This window comes from Engystomops pustulosus, chromosome 7 (genome assembly GCF_040894005.1).
Source record: "Engystomops pustulosus chromosome 7, aEngPut4.maternal, whole genome shotgun sequence".
Taxonomy (NCBI): Eukaryota; Metazoa; Chordata; class Amphibia; order Anura; family Leptodactylidae; genus Engystomops; species Engystomops pustulosus.
In genome coordinates this window covers 37,850,263-37,874,460 of record NC_092417.1, presented here as the reverse complement: position 1 = coordinate 37,874,460, position 24,198 = coordinate 37,850,263, and the positions used below count along the sequence as shown (strand labels likewise).

General features: G+C 41.7%; 1 protein-coding gene across 1 annotated transcript in view; it reads left to right on the top strand.

The window, feature by feature from the left end:
* Positions 1-596: 596 nt before the first annotated feature.
* Positions 597-24,198, top strand: part of GPR176 (G protein-coupled receptor 176) — a 54,536-nt gene continuing 30,934 nt past the window's right edge. The window contains exon 1 of the mRNA XM_072115477.1: positions 597-1,418. Within this exon, the coding sequence (XP_071971578.1) occupies positions 1,223-1,418 (196 nt within the window). The 5' untranslated portion in view covers positions 597-1,222. The remainder of the gene's footprint in view (positions 1,419-24,198) is intronic.

Below are 24,198 nucleotides of genomic sequence, written 5' to 3'. Positions count from 1 at the left end.
ACAAGGTGCGCCTTATAGTCCAGTGCGCCTTATATATGAACCGTACTTACAGACAACAGCTGTCTTGAACTGTGCACAGGTCTGCCACCTGCTGGTCATTCATCCTTATAATCAGGTGCGCCTTATAATCCAGTGCGCCTTATATATGAACCTAGATGTTTTAGCAGGCATTTATTGATGGTGCACCTTATAATCCGGTGTGCCTTATTGTCCGAAAAATACTGTAGTTAATATTTTAATATCCTGCGGAAAAATAAATTCCCTTTATATTAAATGGTCATAAATATTAGGATGATTTGCTAAATATACATATCTGTAATGACCATTGAGTTAGTGAGAAAACTATAAATCCATCACACTTTAAATTTTTATCATTTTCATAGGTTTTGCTCTTCATATCTCGCTGTATGGTTACACGACCTTCTGCAAATATTCAGGTAAATATTACAGTATAATATATCAGACATAAACACGTCGGCCATTGGAATAACATGTAGGTGACACAAAAAGAAAGAAGTGCCAGAAAATGTGCATTGTGACAGTGTAGCTATAGCCTTGTTTATATAATATATGATCAGGATCTGATTTCAGCTTTCTTCTGATAACTGATGGACACATTGGATTTCACGTAACTCCCAAGGAATTTGGGGATTGAGTCTCATTTTCATAAAAGGTAAAACAAAACTCTGGAATGGAAACAGCTATCCCTATGCCGTGGAATACTGTGTTGTTCCTGCTCATGTGATCACTGCCTTGAATGTCTGGATGGGAAGAGACATCTCATCAAGCATTCTCTGCCTTTGTTTCCCAGGATCCGTCTTTGAGACTGATTCTTCTCCATTCCGATCGCTATCACAGACTGTCAGGGAAGGTAGAGGTGGAAAGCCGGAGCCAGAGATTCACGGAGAGGGACCAGAGGAGCAATGAGATTCAGGGTCAGCTCTTTATCCCTCCCTCCTTTTTCACAGGCGTCTGACATGATCTTGTATTGGAGATGTTTGCTGGGGGTGAAGAGCAGAGAAAGAGACTTGTGTTCTCCCCGCCATGCAAAGAGTCAGACAGGCTAAAGCAAAGATGCATGCTATGTGGACATGTCAGGTAATTATTCTGAGATGGGCGCACAGAGCCAGGGAGCGTGCAGAGCTGTGGGCTTCAGACCCTTGAATCCTGGACCATCAGCTAGAGGAGAGTCAGTGCAGCAGATGCAGTAGGTGACAGAAGAATGGCCATGGGTTACAATGGCAGCCTGATCTTCAGAAATAGGAGTGATATCGGCTTCTTTCAGGCTGGAGCCTTTGAAATCAGGAATGTATCTCATTCACAAGTCCTGTGGAGCAACCGCAGCAACAGTGATGGGCTGAGCTACAGACATTTTACCACAAGCGTCCAAGTTATTATTTTCATTGGGTCTCTGTTGGGTAAGTTTTTTTTTTTTCGAGATACATAAATTCCATCTATTTGACACAATTTCATATTTCTAGTAATTAAGGCTGCGAAAACCATGTTGGCCGAATCAACTGTGTTTTATATTTACGTTTTTGGTCACTTGTTACCGATATGAATTAGCAAAAGAAATCCCTTGTAGAATTTATTCTGATGTTCACGAACAAATATTTAATATTGTATGAATATAGGATGATTCATCTGATGGAAGGGGGAGGGGTTCCATTTTATACCTCTGTGTCAACCTTTACTCTCCATGCCTACACGACCCACTAAATATTAATGAACTATTATACAACCATACTTACTGTATGTACTGAAAATTTCAATACTGGATTGCCGCAGTCTTATGTTTCTAACCTTCTCAGGGTCCTACAAAGTGAACCTGGATATTTTATTCCTTCCATTTAGTCTTCACTAGATGTAAAGTCAGAGTCTTAATGTTCGGATTAAGTTACCGTATGCTTTACGACTCAAACTGAATAAATCTAATATCATTTGTGGCACCAGTAGTTTGTGCCCAGACTGATCCTGTCTTCTGCCATCTGTGCAACTACTTGAAAAATTCTACTACACGGATCAAGACTTTTTCTGTTTACAGAATTAATTCTTCCCGGAGTTAGAAGTGATCAAAGCTTTTCCATTCCCCCAGCAACATGATTCAGATTGGTGGTCAATCAAGCCGAAACAGGTGGAACATTCAGACATAGGGTCTGTCAAATGTCATGGTTGGGATTGTTAGATCTCAATTTGCCAGGTATTTTGTACCTGTAGAAGTTCTTCTGGTCCCAATCTGATCTCTTGAATTAAATATAGGATAACGCTCACCACTATCTTATGTGTATTACTTGCCTTTTTGTAGAATAAAATCTGAGATAGGAATTAAGACCGCCCCGGGCCCTGGGCTGAGTGAATATTATTGCCCCTATGAGTCTGGAATTGCTTCCTTCATATGGTATTAGAATCAGCTTTTTGGGGAAAGGAAGATGTGTCCCTTCTGTCTGCTTTCAATCTGCACTTTCAGGACCTTTAGAGAACCTTCAAAGGTCCTGAAATGGCTCTTGTGTACATGTATATTGAGAACATGGACAGGTGTATGAACATTTAATGGGTGAAGGTCCTTCTCGGTATAAAATTTGGCGGGTGGTTTGGGTGGCCATGGGTCCCCTAGAAGACTTTGCCCCTGGGCTACCAACAAAACCTCCTTTATTATAATACATTACTGGTCACATGAACTGTGTACTGTACACAAAAATTTGATACAACAAATTTAGCAAAAAGACAAAAATTGTTGACAACTAGATACATGAAGCAACAACAACGTTGAAAATGAATCTTTTGTGCCCAAAACTCCCAAGAGCACAAAGAGCCACTCCAACGTTATACTAAGGGTCAATCTTATGTTGGATAGCGTCCTGTGTTAAATTCTCCTTTGGTGTTTTGCACCTGTCATAATGTAAAACAAGATATATGGTAAGGTAATACCACACCAATACCAATCTCAGGGAAAACAGAACCAAAACTAAGCAGAGTAAATAAATGCAACACCAGAACCAAGCCCTGCACAGAAATCGATGACAAAGCAGTTTAGTCCCTGTAATTAAATATAGTACACCTACTTTAACAAAAATAAACTGTGAATGCTACCACATATCAGCTGACTGTAGGCCATATGAATGGCCATACGACCATTGAAATCTCCTCTGAGTGAAGTTTTTCCGTTATCTTTCTTCTCCATTTGGCCCAGACCTTTATAACAACTTCTTATCTACATTTTGACATCCAGATGTCTTGTTCTCCTCGCCTGGGCTACTTATAACTGCATTGTGTCCCCAAAAAGATAGATCACATAGGGCACTCTCCCAGCTGCTTTAGGGGCTGTGCTGTTGCAGGTGATATGTCACTCATATGGTTGTCATGCCCAGGGCTACACAGCCATGGATTAGGGTCTATAATCTCATTCATTTGGTGACATGATACAACTGTAATAAATACCCTTGAGCAGCACTGTTTCTCTGTAAATTAACAATATTACATGTATCTCGCACTCTATATAGCAAACTATAGCAAAGCCCTGGAAGAAGCCTGGCCCTGATTTCTTTTAGGTCAAGGGGAGGTTGAATTGGTATATGGTTAAGGGGATATTCCAATTTCAGCAAATAAATGTTATTGTTTGTATAATGAAAAGTTATACAATTTTCCAATATATTTTCCGCATTGATTCCTTACAGTCTAGATCTCTGCTTGCTGTTCTTCTATAGAAAGCTTCTATGTTACTTCCAGTGGATAGAAATCTCACCATGGTCGCACAGGTGCACGGCTCGTTATATTCCAGAGAGTAATCAGAGCCGTGTGATACTAACGAGCCGTGCAAATGTGTGACCATGGTCATATTTCAGTCCACTGGAAGCAAGCATAGAAGATTTCTATAGAATGACAGCAAGCAGAGATCTAGAAAACCATGAAGAATTGATACAGAAAATATATTGGAAAATTGTATAACTTTTCATTATACAAACCATAACATTTATTTGCTGAATTGGGAATACCCCTTTAATGAAAACCTTACTTCCATTCTAAATGACATATGAAATTTCTAGGACTCCATGGTGGGGCTATGCTCACTCTTCTCACTGTGTAGCCTCTTTACTTTCGCTGTAGTTCAACCATCTTGTTTGGCCCACCCATGCAGGATTTTCCTCTTCCCACCCTTCTCTCTTCTCTTCCTTTTCTCCCCCTCTATCAGTAGTCTTCTTTCTTACTCGCTTTATGTATCATAGGATTATTTCATATTTGATGGTACAATGAAGCATTACCAGGGCTTTTAAGACCCTTTCCATATGCCGTCATTTCATTGTACTGCATTTACCTTTGTTTTCTTGTTCTGTACTCGTTGTTTTCGGCAATACCCATTGTTCTTTGGTTCTACCTGCACCTTTTTGTTCTATGTTTTAGTGAAAATCCTCATTATAAGAAAATAAAAAAATTATGTGATTTATATATTTTATACACCCCCTCCCCCCCCCCCCAATCTGGCAGTTTCTCCTAATGTAATAATTCAATACAATATTCACATATATTTGCCTTTAAATAAGAAATTGTTCAATGCCCCTTGTAAAAGGAATGACCCAGCCATGCACACTGAATAAACATATGTCCTACACAGTTCCCTTAATAGAAAAATGAGCCTCCACCACGTTTGAAATGTATCCATAGCTTGAAGGGAACATTCAAATAAATACTTAATAAAATACCATGATTAAAAAGCATTGCCCTTATCCCCAAGTGGTTCCCTGGCAGCAATGGCTGCATGGCTGAAATGAAAAGAAAAAGTCAGTTTGTAAACTTATATGTAACTCATGTGATGTGAGTCCAATGATATTAATGGGGTCTTGCATATGCAGTGTTCACTGCACTGCCCTGCCTCCCTACTCTTGATTGACAGGTCTTCAGTATTTAGGGACCGTCTGCCTATATTTAACTACAGACATATACAGCTCTATAGTAAATACTATGTCGAGTGTTTCACACAGTGCCTTGCAGGAACATTGAGAGATAGCTCTGTTATAACATCTAGCATGATGTCATCTAAGGTCCTTTACACCCTAACATTTGCCAAATCTACCCCATGTATGTATCTGATCACATGAAATCACAGTATAGTGGAAGTCATAGTATCATAGAATATAAGGCCGGAAAAGATGCAAGTCCATCAAGTCCAAACTTTAAGAATTAAATAAATGTTTTATCCCCATAACCCGTGATATTTTTTCTCTCCAGAAAGGCATCCAGGCCTCTCTTGAACATGTACATAGAGTCCGCCATAACAACCTCCTGCGGCAGAGAGTTCTATAGTCTCACTGCTCTTACAGTAAATAACCTTTGTCTATGTTGATGGTAGAATCGCCTCTCCTCTAGGCATAGAGGATGCCCCCTTTGTCCTGGTCACAGGCCTAGGTATAAGTCAATGGAGGCTGCTGTGATTTCATGTGATCAGATACATACATGGGGTAGACGTTGCAAATGTAACAGGGTAAAGGATGAGATCACCAGCATCATTAAGAGAGGAATGTTGAAAAGAGGCATGGGACATGTGGAGGAATAGATGGGAGGGGGTCGGCTGAGCAGGACATGCCCACTCTGATGCCAGGTGATATAACATAAAGTAGAGCATCAAGTGTGAATCCACTAGAAATTAGACTATTTACAATGCCACTGATGGCAGTAATCTCCAATCTACATGAAGACTGTCAGTCATTGCATGTATTTCACTTTTTTATTCCCTTTCTCTTTAGACCAGTAGAGATAATAATTGCCTGTTCAGCAGCATCTCTCTACAATACATTACTACATTTTATGCTCCGTGCTGCGCCATACCGGCTCTAAAAGCTCTGTACTGTACCCAACTGGTGCTGCTTCACATGGCTTCTTACCATTACCCATGCAGACAACAGCTGGGGTTAGCTTTGTCTATTTTGGGTGTACACTGAGTTCTTTGCAGGATATTAAAGAGGATTGTGTCTTCTGCACAGGAAGTGGTTTCCCATCTTCTAGTCTATTTACTTATAATCACTTTCATCATCTATATTAGTTTATTTGTGCTTATTGTAACTCAATTCCTCCTTTTGATGGCCTGAAATCCAATAAAAAGCCTGTACACACACATTGGGGGTCATTTACTAAGGGCCCGATTCGCGTTTTCCCGATGTGTTACCTGAATATTTCCGATTTGCGCCGATTTTCCCTGTATTGCCCCGGGATTTTGGCGCACGCGATCAGATTGTGGCGCATCGGCACTGGCATGCACGTGACGGAAATCAGGGGGCGTGGCCAAACGAAAACCCGACGGATTCGGAAAAACCGCCGCATTTAAAACAAAAAATGTGTTGCGGAGCTTGCACTTACCTTCACTCATCCTGGCTCGGTGTGTATTCCAGTGCGCTCCGGGGAACTTCAGCGCAGCAGCGCCACCTGGTGGACGGAGGAGGAACTGCCTTAATAAATCCCGGCCGGACCCGAATCCAGGGCAGAGAACGCGCCGCTGGATCGCGAATGGACCAGGTAAGTAAATCGGCCCCATTGACTTAGACAGTAATATTTGAATTTGTCTGTTCCATATTCTGGGTTTAAGGGTCCAGTTCTCAGCCTTCCCTGTAAGAGTGTTTATATAGAAATAGGTGTCATTCACAAAATAGAACCACCCACTGGAATTTTAGGCATAGAAACAGAAGCTCCTCCTCCTGCTCTATAACATGCTGCCTGCAGGTTTTACAATCTGCTTAGCTCCTCTTGCTCTATAACATGCTGCCTGCAAATAGGACACTGTGTACAATCTGCTTAGCTCCATCTGCTCTATAACATGCTGCCTGCAAATAGGACACTGTGTACAATCTGCTTAGCTCCATCTGCTCTATAACATGCTGCCTGCAAATAGGACACTGTGTACAATCTGCTTAGCTCCATCTGCTCTATAACATGCTGCCTGCAAATAGGACACTGTGTACAATCTGCTTGGCTCCACCTGCTCTATAATGTGCTCTCTGCAGTTAGAGCAAAATGTAAAATATGCTCAGTCTGCTCAGCTCATCCTGCTCTATAACATACTGCCTGCACATAGGACACCGTGTACAATCTGATTGGCTCCTTCTCTATAATGAGCTCCCTGGAGTTAGAACAACATCTAAAATTTGCACAGTCTGCTCAGCAACCTCCTGCTCTATAACATGCTGGTTGCAGATAGGACACTATGTAGAATGTTCATCTCCTTCTGTTCTTAAGCATACTACCTGTAGATAGGATACTATGTACTATCTGCTCAGCCCCTCCTGCTCTATAACATGCTGTCTTTAGATAGGACACTATGGGGCACATTTACTAAGGGTCCACTGAACGGATTTCCCGAATTTTTCTGTTTTGCACCACATTTAACTGGGGTTTTTGCTGCATGCGATCGGATTTTGCACCAGCTTTCACGCGACACAAATCGGGGGGCGGGCTGTCAGACGATGTGACGGATTCGGACATCGCGCAGGATTTAACATCTCAAATTGTGTTGCAAGACATGCACTCACATAGACCGGGAAGAAGATGGTGAACTCTGGCGAACCTGAGTGTGGAAGCGACACATGCAGGATATCCGGCTCACAATCTCGTTGAATCGCTCCGGACTTCATCTTCGTCGGACCACCCGGATCGGGGATCGCGACAGGACCGGGTAAGTAAATGTGCCCCTATGTGCAATCTGTTCAATGAGCATGATTGCTACAGATACACATTGGATTTTACTGTTTACATAGCGTTTTTGGTTTAGAGGGATTTCTGGTACTCCCTTTGACTCTCATAACCTCTCCAGTGCTAAATGGCAGGTTGCTGATTGGTTGTCATAGAATTATTTTGCTTTTGAAGGCTGTCATTGTCGGAATCACCATATTCTGCAGTTCTCGCTGCAGTTATTGGCACCTACGGTGTCTAAGTGATTGCTGCTGCAGTCTCAGCTCCTCTGGAGCACAGTTGTGCAGTGTTGATGGTGTCTATGGCAACCCCGGGCCCAGGGCCGGCGCTATGGGTAGGCAAAGGTGGCAATTGCCCAGGGCCCCTGAGAGAAAGGGGAGAATCTCTTCTTTCAAATGAATCTTGAATTTTGTTTCTAGGTGCTATGGATCCAGAGATATTCAGGTTTAAAGTGAGAATATCAGGTGACATTTTTATATTTAAAAACCACTCCCAACGGCAGTTTAACAGTTAATATTTCCGTTTTCCTACATTTTAGAAACACATTTAGATTAATAAAAAAGAGGAGACTCTCTTCTTTCATAGGAAAAAAGAAGTGAGGTTCTATGTGTCACAGAGATACAGCCCCCTGAAATTACCCCCCCCCCCCCCCCCAATCCAGATTCTTAGCCATCAGGCTGCAGGGAGAATTTGCTGCACACAGGAGCTGCTGCACCTCACAGATAATGGAAATATTCCCTTTATATGTTACTAAATTTTGAGAAGATATAATATCAACTAATATTCATGTTTTTAACCCTTCTCTATGCAGAACTATCTAAGAACACACTTTGGGTCACATGTATCAATCGTTTTTTTCTGTTGTTTTTGCGCCTTTTCATTCAGGCACCGTTTTTGTGCCATTTTTGCGACTAAACACCAAATTAGCTGCGCAGCAAAAATAACCAGCTTTCCCTCATTTATCCTAGCAATCCAGATGTTTTGCTGCGCCTAATGATATTCATCACTTGCGACTTTTCATTTAGGCGCAAAAACGGGCGCAAAAACACTCCAGCCCGAAGGTGGCGTTATCTGAGAAGAAAGCACTGAGCCCCTTTGCTGCTAGAAATGAGCTGTTCTGCAAAGCTCATCCAGACACTGCAGACACTAGAACAGTGATGGCTAACCTATGGCACTGGTGCCAGAGGTGGCACTCTGAGCCCTTTCTGTGGGCACCCAGGCCATCACCAGAGATGACTCCAGGTATCTTCCTGCAGTCCCAGACAGCCCAGGACTTGCTGTGCACAGAGCTATTTTAAAGTGACAGCTCTACATGGGACTATTTTCTGCTTTATTGGTGTCCTCAGGTGCTGGTATCAATAAAAACTGTGACAGAGAAGGGAGTATAAATCACAAATTAAATTTCTGTGTTGGCACTTTGCGATAAATAAGCGGGTCTTTGTTGTAGTTTGGGCACCCGGTCTCTAAAAGGTTCGCCATCACTGCACTAGAACATATAATACAGACATGAGATACTCTGCAGACAGGAGCTGCAGACTCTATTTACAGTTCATCACCTTCTATTTACAAAACATTCTGCAGAATCCTGAGCTCACAGCAAGAGAGAAGAGAACGTTACAGAATGTTGCACATAGTACTGACAAGTGTCCACCATGTAATTCTGCACAGTATCACCAGTGTGTCTGAGGGGGATACTGTGCAGAATTACAGGGGTGCTGCAGGAGACTAGCACTGGGGGATCCCCTCCAGGAGAAGCCCCTGCTGAGGAGGTCACTGGGTGCTGGGTGTCACACACCTGGGTGCTGCTGTGAGTGTTATCTTCATTCTGGGCTGTGGGAGAAGCAGAGAGGAGCTTGTAGCAGGATCACATGTAAGTGCCTGAATCTAACATTGCGCCTAAACTGCGCCAAAATTGTGCCTAAACTGTGTTAAAGTAAAGTGATTAATAAGAGGCAGGAAATTAACTTATCACAGATGGTTGTAGCTTGTGATAATTCTGGAAAACAGTGCGCCAGAATTTAGGCGCAACTACTACACTTAGGCGCACAAAAGTGATAAATGTGGCCCTTTCTCTCTTATTCCCTTTTATTTTGTGATAGTTATTTTTTGTTGGGAAAATTGACTGATACGATGAACATTCAATCCTCTTCGCCTAATGTGACTACACCGCGACCAGAACATGTCCATAAAGTTATATGTAACACCAAAAACACTCACATGTCCTGGAATAAAGTTTTTATTTCCCACAATCCTCCATTATTTATACCTATGTTATGACGTTCTCACTCTCATTCTTATGAAGCGCGGAGGGTTCTGTTATTGTGCAGCTAATACAATGGCGACATCTAAAAGTGACTTTTATTATCTCATTAGAAAGGTTTATGGATATATAGTTATTTATTTGGGTTACCATTGTCTAAGGAACAGACAATGATACATCTGTGTGAATTTTCTGCAGTTCCCTTTGCTGCATATTTTGGTGAATATATTGGTGTGGGGTATGTATGCTCTCCTCACATCTTACTGTTTTAGGAAAGTAGATTTTCTTTATATAAGTATTCTGGAAAATATTTGTACATATATTAGAGGAAATTTTGAATGTTGTGAAGGTAAACATTTTTGCCATCAAAGTCAAATTTTAAGTATTTTTAATAAAATGTTTCAATTTGAATCAAAATTGCATGAAGGCGCCTATGTCTATAAAATCTTTGATGCAATTTTGAAAATGGGGCAAGTGTCTGCTTGCAGAAAATATCGGTCCCTCTCCCCAATGGGCCTCACAGTCTAATCAACCTACCAGTAATTTTTTGGAGTGTGGGAGGAAACCGGAGGACCCGGAGGAAACCCACGCAGACACAGAGAGAACATACAAAATCTTTGCAGATGTTGACCAGCGCTGCAAGGCTGTAGTGCTAATCACGGAGCCACCATGCTGCTCATAAATCGCCCTATAATTTATCTATGTCCTGTAAAATTCTCCCATATTACAGTTTGTTTTACCATACTAAAGGAGCCTCTTACTGGCTGTGACTGGTCATAAAATAGTTTTATTTTGGGGCCCCACTTTTAGTTTTGCCCAGGGCCCCACTTTGTCTAGAACCGGCCCTGCCCGGGCCTAATAATGACCTCTAGGCCTGATGTGTATTTAAGTCTATTAAGTCCATAGGCAGGTTGTACTAAGCTGGTGGCAGACACAATGCATGGTACTACAGAATTGTAGTGTACCAATGATCAGAGGATCGAATGGTCAAGGGGGTAAAAAAAAAATACTGTAAAAACATAAAAACATACTTTACTGTGGAAAAATATAAAATTACAAACTTGATATCAGTGTGATAGTAGTGACAACAGCGGAGCCATAGGCGAAGCAGGAACATGACGGTGGTAAGGGGGGGACCTATAACGACTGAATTTAGATGATAGTATTGATGTAAGATGATGGTCCTTGTTAAAAGTACAGAGTGGGTGGGATAGTGTAGTGATGTAAGAACAGAGTGGGTGGGATAGTGTAGTGATGTAAGAACAGAGTGGGTGGGATAGTGTAGTGATGTAAGAACAGAGTGGGTGGGATAGTGTAGTGATGTAAGAACAGAGTGGGTGGGATAGTGTAGTGATGTAAGAACAGAGTGGGTGGGATAGTGTAGTGATGTAAGAACAGAGTGGGTGGGATAGTGTAGTGATGTAAGAGGGGAGGAGCTCAGGAGGAGATGTCACTCCCTGTCCTGTATCTCTCTTTCTCTTTCTCTCTCTATAAGCACAGAAAGAAACATGTCTGACAGACTCAGAAGGTATAACACTGGGGTTACCCTGTTATATCACTCTGCTGTCACCACATACACCTCACACATCATGTACCAGGGTAGACTCAGCTTACACATCATATATGAGAGGATTTTACCTCAGGAATTAATCATTACCACAGGAGATCATGTCTCCATGTCTCCTCATGTACCTGCTCCCAGCTATCTCACGCATGGCAGCTTTGGCTATGATATATATGTGAGCTTATAACCCCACACTGGGATATGACTGGTTAATGTTACAGGGGAGCAGCATTACCTCATGTAATGTGCACATGGCTGAAGGTAAGTAAGAAGCTGCCATGTCTCCTCAGCCATGTGTCCTCTGGAGTCTGCTCCTAGCTATAGTATACCCTGCAGTGATGTCTGTGATATGTGTATGATTATACTCACACACTGTAGATATGACTGGTAATGTTACAGGGGAGCAGCATTACCTCATGTAATGTGCACATGGATGTAAGAAGCTGCCATGTCTCCTCAGGAGTCTGCTCCCTGCCATCTTATACCCTGCAGCTATGGCGGCGATATCTGTCAGATTATACCTCACACTATAGATATGGCTGCTTTATGCTACATGGGAGCTTTATTTATTTACTAGTGTAATGTGGACATGATAGTTCAGGTCTCCTCATGTATCTGTTCCCAGCTATCTTACACATGGCAGCTGTGGCAGAATGGGAGTCCATGTGTCCTCATGGTCCTGCTCCTCACATGTGATGGAGTACAGACACTTATGTATAGGGGAGCAGGTGACCTCAGTGTATACAGCGCTGTATATGGGGAGATAACTAACCATGTATCTGCCCCAGGTCACCTCACATACTACATACATGGCTGATATGTCATCTTATTGCTTAACATACTGCTTAATGCCCTAATGTATATGAGGGGTAGGTACCTCACACACTGTACATATCACTGATTTATATGAGGGTGTACTTACCTCATACACTGTACATATCACTGATATATATGAGGGTGTACTTACCTCAAACACTGTACATATCACTGATATATATGAGGTTGTAGTTACCTCATACACTGTACATATCACTGATATATATGAGGGTGTACTTACCTCAAACACTGTACATATCACTGATATATATGAGGGTGTAGTTACCTCATACACTGTACATATCACTGATATATATGAGGATATAGTTACCTCATAAACTGTACATATCACTGATATATATGAGGGTGTAGTTACCTCATAAACTGTACATATCACTGGTGTATATGAGGATGTAGTTACCTCATACACTGTACATATCACTGATCTATATGAGGGTGTACTTACCGCACATACTGTACATATCACTGATTTATATGAGAATGTACCTACCTCACACTCAGTACTTATCTCTGATTTATATGAGGTCACTGAATTACTTGAGGGTGTACTTACCTCACATACTGTACATATCGCTGATATATATGAGGGTGTACTTACCTCACATACTGTACATATCGCTGATATATATGAGGGTGTACTTACCTCACATACTGTACATATCGCTGATTTATATGAGGGTGTACTTACCTCGCACACTGTACATATCGCTAATTTATATGAAGGTGTACTTACCTCACACACTGTACATATCACTGATTTATATGAGGTTGAGTGATGAGTGTGTACTTACCTCACTCACTGCATATATCACTAATTTACATGAGGGTAATGACCTCTTGTATACGGTTTAAGGTTACATTTATACCTTCATGACACAGGTACACATGGCTATTTTAGTACGAATCCTCGTGGCACAGATATGGCAAAGCAATCACAAGCTCCATACTGGAGCTTCTTCAGGAGTCCAGTCCTTTTGGATAGAGACTGAGGGCAGATGTCCACCATTACTCTGCTTGTTATGGGGAGGTTACATGTATTATACACTAGGGAGAGAGGAGCTGCCCAGAGAGAGCACAGGTACAGGATCAAAGATAGAGGCTGCACTATTACTAGTCTTTTATAATCTCGGTTCTCTATAGTCTTGGTGGCCTACACCTTACTGTGATTTACTGACCATGATAGGTGCAGGTCCCCCACATTCCTGGTATATATGGCCCAGCATTGACCTGAGTATTTGTAGTTTCTGGATATGGGGAGCTTAGCTATCTGAATAAAACCTCCATGTCACTGATATACATACGGATTCTATAGTAGCCCATCCCAGGTCATTGCTATATAGTCACCACATGTTGCATTCAGATGCTTATGTGCCTGGTGCAGTGTACATGGCTTCCATCTCACTGCTTTATTGTAGTTATGGACCAGGCTGTATCTTACATATATATATATATATAACTAGCCTTTAGTTGTGGCTTCTATATTATGGACTGTCCATGTATACCTTATGTGCACTCATATATATATATATATATACACTCTAGATTACATGAGTGGTACATGGTACAATACTGAGGGGGTTACATGCCACCTCAGACTATAATGGTGAATTAGCATTGTAATGTTACATTACATTTAGCCCCATGAAATGGCTGGAGAATTAGCCAGACACATGGTCAGTGTTACTGCTGCACCTAATTCTGTAAGATAAATGGATCCTATATATCCAGGCCTTTGGTACATTTATATAATGTCTTATGTGTGGTTGATGTTACTGTCTCCAATGGTTGGTCTAGGGCCACATCTTCTTTCGCCACTTAGCTAGGAGGTTGGCGGCTATGTGGAGCTGGGGATGTGGCTCTCGCTCGCTGTGCGCGTAATTATGGTTTATGGGAGACAAGTTCTCCACACCTGGTTACACCACTAGCTTGGAGGTTGGTGGCTAGTGGATTATATGTGGAGACATATATGCACTTCTCTAAGGGGCGGTCCCTGAGAAGATGGTTCTGGTTCGGTTATCCACACCTAGTTACGCCACTAGCTAAGAGGATAGCGGCTGGTGGATCACTAGAGTGTTGGTTTTGTACGCTGTGCGTGCATTGTATATCACCACTTGCCAGGAGGTTGCGGCTTGTGGATATGGTAGTTATGGTTTCTCTACACGCTGAGCGTGTTTTTGAGCAAAAAATTATATTTATGGATTTGGCTTGATATGGCCACATTCTGCTCTCGCCACTTGCCAGGAGGTTGCGGCTTGTGGATATGGTAGTTGTGGTTTCTCTGCACGCTGAGCGTGTTTTTTTGAGCAAAGTTACATTTATTTAGTATTATACCGGGCGAAGTTAGTTGTCAAAATGGACAAGCCTTTGCTGTTCTGATGTCAAGTACTTGCCCGCTATTGCGCTGTATTCTGTATTGGAGCAAGATGGAGCTGGTGCTAGGCCAACTACAAAATAAATTTTACATTGGTTGCTATAAGGCTTGAGATGAGTATATCTCGGCTCAGCTCACTATGTTATTCTAATACTATATATATATATATATATATATATAAAAAAAAAAAAAAAAAAAAAAAAAGCGAAGACATCGCACAGCATTTTGAACATTTTGTCAGGGGCTATGCCGTGGCAGTGCATACGCTATGACACATAGTGGGGTTGCCCCCCCCCCCCCCCCCTTACCTATGCATTAGCTGAGCACAGAAGTAAACGTTCTTCTTCTTTACCTATCCTCTTCATGTCTGTTCTGTCAATAGTATTGGTGCATGATACATATATTGAAGTATGACTAGTGGTTCTCTAGATACTGGAGATACAGTAAGCGATATTCCCACTCGGTGGGGAGATAAATCTACGCTTTTGGTGTCTAGTACTTAGTCTTTTCAGAATATATTTAGTTCCGAGGGCAGTTATTCCACATCATGGTTGTATGGTATCCTGCTTCACTATATTGTTGGACACGGTTTGGTATATCTGTAGAAGTTTAGAGTTTAGCAATGTTTTTACCACTTTGTGCATGTGGATTGTATTTGTAATTTTCTCAACACTTTATTCGTTAACCCATTGCATTCCCATTGATGGGATTTTTGTTGTTTGGTGGCGGTCGAGTCCATTTAAGGTGTCAAATGGCCTCTTTGTGGCGGTGGAGGAGTCAGGTGGAAGGTGCAGGCAAGTTATTGGTGGACTAATTTAACTTATAGAGGATGTAAAAGCTCATGGTGGTCAACAGCCTGAGCTTTGGAAGTGGCCAGCCTCAATGCTCTGGTAATGGTAAAAGCAGCCAGGGGCGGGCACGGTGTTGAAGCACACAATGGATAATCTTCACCAGGGTCATTGGTGCCCTTAAAGTGTACTGGCTCTGCTAGAATGGCAAGCCAGAGCGTGCCGCCACCCTTTGTTGATGTCTGGCCGGGGGCTGTATGTCAGGCAACTTTAGATTGGGGAATCCCACCCCTAGCATGTCACCTGACTCCTCCTCTGATTGTTTTATTCCTGTGATTCAAATAAAGCTGTGGCCATTTCACCCATTACGTTATGTGTTGTGTATTTTTTCCATACACCGTGTTCCATACACTGTTTTAAAATAAAGTGGGGGTCCATCCCATATCCACACGTCATGACCAAGAGAATACATTTATCACGTTATTTAACCCACACAGTGAATTTCTTAAAATAATGGTGGATTCAAAGGTTTTTTTCAGTCCTTTTTTCTTTAAAAAAAAAGTGATATGCAGATTTTAAAAAGGCTCTTGCCAGCATTCTGAATCATTTAATTAGTTTATATAAGTTTATTTCGAAGAAAAGGTGCAGCACTCCAATTTCGTGAAACGTTGAAAAAACTTTTATTCCATAGTGAGTAACATACAGCGACGTTTCGGCCCAAACGAGCCTTCCTCAAGCTGCCTAAACAGTGCAAATGGTGGATATATATACATAAAGACCCGGTCACATGACCCATAGTGAACCGCCCACCATATTAGCATACTCGTGATAACAATTGTATAAAAATACATAAAAATTACAATTTCATAAAATATACAATGTGTAGCAATACTCGATATTAACATATAAACATAACAACAACATTTTGTGCATTTAGTGTCGTATTTATAGAGGAACACTTCCGTTCCGGGACATAAACAGTGTAAAAAGTGCTGTTGTGCTTTTGTGCAGAAACCCAACCTCTATGTGGGATCCTCAGATGCCTCTCCGTCTCCGCCATGGTTTCCGATCGGTGTAAAATCGCAGGAACATGCATCATAAACATATGTGCCGCGGTCTCAGTGGACCGCATAGATGGAACGCACGCTCCTTCCGGATTCGTGCGCATGCGCTGTGGCTTCCGGGTTTCGTAACCATAGAAACCTGTATACAGGTCTCGTTCTCAGGACGCATCACTCGCGGATGCTTAGCAGAATATAACACCCAACGGGGTGGGAGATGGATGTGATGGATCCACGGGTACTCAGCCAGAATCGAGGTATAGATGCTGAAATAACAGCGTGAAGTGGCCAGGGATAGATGAGGAGTGGTTAACCCCTGCCAGGGAAACCATTCCTCTGAGACAACATCGGTAAGGGATATACCCCTAAGAATAAACGGGGAAACCCTTTCCAATGGAGTCCACCCTAAAAGGCCACATATAATCATAAAAATGAAAAAACCTCAGGCTAGAGTGCCCAACATAACACCCACCTAATGTAAATTGCCACATGTAGTTATATGCTTGAAGGAAGTAAACTGCGACCAAAGCCATGAAGTGATTAGATGTATACGTAAAAGGATCGGGAGCTTCATCGGGGAGACATCTGAGGTAAGCTTGTGCTTTCTGTAAAATAATAATAAAGAAATCAGATATGTTTTCTTTTTTGTATATTATCACAAGAAGTTACTCATAGCTTAACCAGTAAGGGTATGAAGAAAGACAATATCTATATGGATATGCTGTATGTAATTACAAAGTCCATAGTTTAAAATCTACATTTAGACCGTTCGGTCTCAAGGTATTCAAAGTATAAATCCATTGGAGTTCCCGTTTTTTAAGAATTTTTTCTCTGTCGCCCCCTCGGCGTAAAGGAGGTATATGGTCTATAATCCGGAATTTAAGATCTTTTTCTAAGTGTCCGGCTTCTGTAAAATGTTTAGAAACCGGTAGGTCTTTTCGATTACTCCGTATGGTGTACCTATGTTGGTTGAAGCGAGTCTTAAACTCCAATGTAGTCTCACCAACATATAATAGACCACATGGACAATTCAAAACATAGATGACAAATGAGCTGTCACACGTCAGGTAATGCGTAATTTTATATTCATTCCCATTATGCACAAAATTGGAACATTTGATCATATATTTACAGTTTATGCATTTACAGCATGGAAAGCAGCCCTTCCTTAATTGCCCCAAGATTCCTGTCTGTCTAGTGACTCTGAATGGTCCAACGTCAGCTCTTACTAGTCGATTTCTGATATTTTGAGCATTCCTATAAGACATTAGGGGTGGATTCTTAAATTCTGGGACCTCTGCTTTGGTACCCGTTAATTTGGGCCAATGTTTTCGTACTATTTTAGCAATATTTTGGCTTTGGGAATTAAAAGTTGTAATGAAAGGTATTCTATCGTTCCTTTTTGAGATCCTGTGTGGAGACAAGAGATCTGATCTATTCCTTCTTTCTGTTTTTGCTAGATTCATGTCGATGATTTTTTTGGGATAACCACGTTGTTTTATATAAGTTTAGTTCACATTACCTGGCTCCCTGCAAGCAGCATGTTAGTGCGTGTGTCAGTCTCCTCTTTTTCACAATCATACAGCTCCCTTCCCCCTCCCAAGGTGTTGAGAAGAGAAGGACTGCATGAGGAGACAAAGGCTGCAGCTGCCCCTTCCCCAGGAACTCACCACACGCTGCTGGCAGGGAACCAGGTAATGCAAAATAAACTATTATAAAGTACTGAAATGATTCAGAATGATGACATTTTTAAATCAGTATAGCATAGGGTTTTGGAACCTGACAACTGGTCCAGCAACCCACCCTGTGAGCCATTGTGTGTGGACCGGCCCGACAGATGTTCCTCCTTATTCTTTCTCCTGTGCCACCATTAAATCCTCCGTCATGGCCTAAACAGGTACAAGATAGGGATGGTAGTGCTGACCAACATTGACCATATTGGTGACATATTAGAATCAGTGCTGTATATCACAAAAGTCCCTCATGGAGGTCCAATGGTTGATGGTCACTACTTTGGTCACTACTTAGCTGCTCACGCACCTTTCCAACATATGCAAAGTTGGATTCCACCGAGTTGGTACATATATAAGTTGGGGGATAGAAAGGCCCGCTGCAGTGCAGATAGGCCAGCAGCAACAGGGCGTGAATGCCAAAAATGTGCACACATAACACACACTTAAAGAGGACCTGTCACCCAAAATTTCGGCACTAGGAGCTGCTTACTAAAGCTCCTAGTGCTTGAACAAACGCCGCGGTGTTAGAGAAATCTCCGGTAACGCTATCAAACACTGCAACGGGGTACGATGTAATCGGCGCTGCCTCTTCCCCGGACCGCCTCGCTCCCTCCATAGGGTGGCGGTGACCACCCCTAACCACGCCCCAACCCCGCCCCCTCATGAATACGTCCCGACAGCTTCGCGAGCGGTCCGATGATTACACTGTACCCCGCCGGTTTTGTAAGCCTTTAGTAAGCAGCTCCTAGTGCCGAAATTTTGGGTGACAGGTTCTCTTTAATGCAGTAGCTGGGCATGTCTGTGCAATTGATCAGAAAACTTTGCACCACCAAGTTGAGCACAGACGCAAGACAAGGCATGTGGGTCAACCTGGCTAGTCCCAAGACTGCTACAAGGTTTTGGAAATTGTTGCACACAACCTTATTGGGCAGCAACCACTCATTTATCTTCCCCTGGATCCCAGTCCACAGATTCCGGGCAGTGTGTGGTCTCTCGCCCTGACAGATGAGTTTCAGCACGGCCTGTAGTTTCCCTATGGCTTTTCTAAAACTGGTGGTGCAGGCTCTGTGCAGAGCCAATTCTAGCCTTTTGCTGCCTGAGGCGAAACTTGAAAATGCTTTCAAAAGGGGGAAAAAGGGGGAATGTGCCAGAGTAGGACACACAGGCAGCCGCCTTTCTTGATGCCATCTTGGATCAGTACCATCTTGAATTAGCCCTCCACAGTGAATAATACCCTCCTCCACAGAATATAATGTTACATTTAGTGACTCCCTGGCATAATACCCCCTACTGGTCCCACATAGTATGATGCCATTATCTTGGCCTCCTAACACCCCTCTAAACGCATAAATAGAGAAAACCTGAAACTCATCATGCCCCGTTCCCATGCAGAAGTTCCCTCTATCTGGACCTCGGAAAGGTAGATATGATGACATTACAACATCAGGCTTGTCTGTGTCCAAGCCACTGACTGTAGCAGTAAAGGTTAGATGTGGCTGTATGACATAAGATGGAAATACAAAAATTGTGTGGGTTGAGTGTGGGTTTTGGCTACATAAAAGAAGAATGTATACACTACAACTCCAAAACTAGGCATCTGAGATGAAAGAGGAGGGTTTCTAAGACTTAAATATTTGGAAGTAATATAAGGCAGAACATATGCCTTGAAGAACTGATGACTCAGCGCCATGTTAACAAGCGCATTGAAGCCCCATGTGGAGCTTGTGGTTTATTTTTGAGCTTTAGCATTCTGAAAACTTATGTAATGTATTTGCACTTATCACTTTCATGGTACTTTCGATCAAAGATGAATCAGCAGCTCCACATGTAACTTCAGCGATTCCTGTAAACTTTGTTCATCTGAGTCTTTTATATGTTTGGCACTAACCGCTGGTAAACGTTTGATGAGAAGAAAACTTCAACAGCAACAACCAGCAGCAAAAGCTGTGAAGATCAAGGCATCGTTATCAAATTAAGAAGATAGTGGCCTTCTTACAACTATGGATTAGTATCCCCAGGGTTAAAGATGCAAAGATGCAAAAAAAAAAAAATCCAAATAATTCTGATTTTCAGTAATTCGGCTCATCTATACTTACCAGGACTTTTTTTTTCTATTAGGTCGTTATAGTCTGATATAATCATTACTTTTATGTAATTTCTTCAATTTATTACCGTAAGTCCTTAAATTATAATTTTTTTCAATTTGTTGTGCAATTTATCCTAATTCTCCTAATTAGATTTTTTTTTAAATACATGGTAGAAACTGCAAAAGGGGTAAATGAGGCTTGGAATCAAAAGAGTTATTTTGTTTTTTTGAAGAGAAGATTTTTTTGGATTTCTTGGTCCCTAAGGGTTTTAAAATGCTAGAAGTCCCTCAAGAAAAAAGGTATAGCAGGCATATTTACCATCCTGGCCAACAAGGTTTTTTTTAGACTTAAAGAGAACATTTCATTTTACCTAGCCCACACTGACTAGAAATATGTTTGAAAACTTCTATTATACAGCAGTACAACTATCCCTATATTGTTCCTTCCAATGCCTGTAAAGTTTCACATTCTATCTGTATAGCAGACTCCCCATATATGCATATTCATGTTGCATGGGGCATGCTTTCGCTTCAGGCGTCTCAACTCGGCTACCTCTCCCCTCCCCTTCTTCAAGAATGAGAGAGACATTTGCTGAGTGTGACATGGTGAAGAGAAATCAGCTCCCTTAATCCCCCCACCCTCAGGAATTCTCTTCAGTGAGTAACACAAAGCAAGCTTCTCTCTCAACTTCCCCGCCACCCCTCCAGGAGTTCTCTTCACCTACTCACACACAGCCAGCATCTCCCTCATTTATCTCTCTCATGTGGGAGGGAGTAATGAGGTAACAGCTGATTTGACATGGCTAAAGAGAAAGCATGCCCCTTATGAATCAGAATGCTGGAGACATGGCTGAGCTGTCAGAACATGAATGTCAGAATCAGCTCAACAGAAAGATGAGGATCAGACTCATATGGGTTCACATGGAGAGTCAACTTTACAAACGGACTGCAGAACTTTACAGGCATGGGGAGAACCAATATAGGGGTAGTTGTACTGTTGTTTAATAGATGCTTAGATATGCTTATTATTGTGGATTAGTTTAACTGACTGGTTCCATTTAATTAACATTAGGCTGACTAGAACAGTGGAGACCCTCAATGGGCATACCAATTGATAAGAATTTTGACCTCACAGGTGCTTTTTAAAATTGTATGCACCAGATTTAAAAAAAAACAAAAAACGTGACCTTTATCTTTTGTCTAACAGAGCATCATGCACAAATAAGGCCAAATGTATTTATTCACAAAAACTTGTCATGCCGCATTGTGTCTGAGACATACACTTCAAAAACTGTAAGGATATGTCGTCCAGTGGTTGACTACAGCCAATGTTCAGGGTATCTCCTGGGTGATATCACTGTACTTTACTGGGGACATCCCAAATAGCTAAAGATTATCAAACTGTATTAACCGTGTCATTGGCTTTTTTAACAACATATTTGTGCTGCTGTACAGTATAAAAAATATGATTGCCGTACATAGGAAAGTGTGATTAAAGATACACCAACTACATTTTTTCTTATGTTTCACTACTTAAGCACAACATAACTTGTCTTTTGAGAAAAACTATTGGTTTATTAGGGCATGTTTTTTGTGGGATGAAATTTTAAGTGGTATCATATTGGGGTAAATGTCATTGGATTTTTTTTCCATTATGGTCATTTTTTTTTTTTGGAAGCATATAAACAATATTGGCCTGCCCTTTATCATGCAAATTAAATAACATAAAAGCCTTTTAGTCTAGGCAATATTTTGTAATATTTTTTGCAATATTTTTCTTTTTTTTTTGTCCATAGAGGTGAGGGTTTATCATTATTTAATTATCTGCTTTATTATTAAATTGGCACCATATTGGGTGACATCTGAATTTTTTATGACTTTTTATTGGATTTTTCTGGAAGGAATGAGACACATAATCAGCAATTATGAAATTTTTGTATTAACTTGCTGCAGATTTACTGACTGACATTGGTCCACATGTCTAGCATAGCTGGCAGTTGCTTAAGTACGGCAAGAGGCAGTGCCGCAGGACAAGAAGCTGGAAAACCATATTATTATAATAAAAATAAACTATAAAAATATATATACAATAAGTACCATATAAAAGATATATTTTTTTGTAAAATAATCCAGACTAAATGCACACTAGCATCAGGATATCCATTTACCTCCGTTAAGAAAAAGAAAGAAAAATAATGGATGACAAATAAACAGAAGTAGTGTTAAGCGGACCCAAACTACAAATTTCCTTAGAAGCGCAGGTCTGAGTTTGGCTTAACATCCCCACCATTTATGCTTACAATTGCCTTTAAACGATGCTGACAAAGTTGCCAGAGGCATTTACCGTATAGACTCAAGTATATGCCGAGTTGTGCTGAAAATTCCCCACTCGTCTTATACTCTGGAACATAAAAAAAATAAACTGAGTACTCACCGTTCCAACTCCCAGGACAGCTCCTCCTCTAGAAGAAAGAAGAAGAGCTACCCGGGGCGTCGGAATGGTGAGTACTCAGTTCATTTTTTATGGACAGGCTTTACACTACAGGGGGCTGGCAGGCGATATATACTAAAGGGTGGGCTGGCTATATATTCAAGAGGCTGGCAGGCTATATACTAAAGGGAACTGGCAGGCTATATACTACAGGGGGGCTGGCTATATACTATAGGGGCTGGCAGGCTATATACTACAGGGAGCTGGCAAGCTATATACTAAAGGGGGCTTGCTATATACTAAAAGGGTCTGTCAGGCTATATAACAAAGGGGGAAGAAGGCTATATAGTACATGGGCTGACTGACTATATACTACAGGGGCTGGCAGGCTGTATACTACAGGGGACTGGCAGGCTATATACTACAGGGGGCTGGTAGGCTATATTCTACAGGGGGCTGGTAGGCTATATTCTACAGGGGGCTATAATGTAATCCAAGCACTCCAGACCTCTAGGAGTACTGTTGTACTATTCCCAGGCGCCACTCTGCAATTCTTCTGTACTTAATTGGCCTATGTGTTTGATATAGCTGTTGTATCAGCCAAAAACGTTTACGCATGAAAACATTTTGGCCATATTTCTAATAAAACCGATTTCTGCATATTGGAGTGCTTGGATTACATTGTATATACATAGTTTGGAGTTGGATCCCTAATCCTGAAGCACCCCCCTATACACCTGATGTGCACCAATACCTATTGAAAATTTACTCCAGGGGGCTGGTAGGCTATACACTAGGGGCTGGCGCTAAGTGTGCTAGTGTATGATGTTGCTCTGCTGGATTTATCGGGAGGCTCGGTTTTCCTTATAAATCCTGGCAGGCGGAGCTCTGTGTTGGGTGAGCAGTTCTATGCCAGGTCCAGTCCGGCCTGAATGGTTGCAGGCTATAGCTTTTGCCCAGGAACAGAGCAGGATTGCCCCATGCCATCCCATCTCAGGGCTTGTACTCCAGATTTCAGGTATAATAGCCCTGATTAATCTGCCCCATAGTGTCCGTTAGTGTTTCATGTCTAAGGCCACTGGCTTATTTTAAGACTTTCTAGTCTAAGTTTGCATTACTGAAATTGCAAATTGACACTTAATAGCATCAGATAACGTCTATTTTTAGTTTCAAAATTTTGGGTTTTGGGAAAGTGCCATCCAGCCAAGTTTCTCATCAGATTAAACAACAGCACTTAGTGATAATTTTACAGCAGGCTGACAATAGACTAGAGCTGAGTCACAGAGGTCAAGGGCAGAATTTTCTGTAGGAAGAGGGAGTTGTGACATCATCTAATGCCAGTAGTAATGATAGGTGGTCATTGTGCAGGGAGGAGGATATAAGCTGTGACATC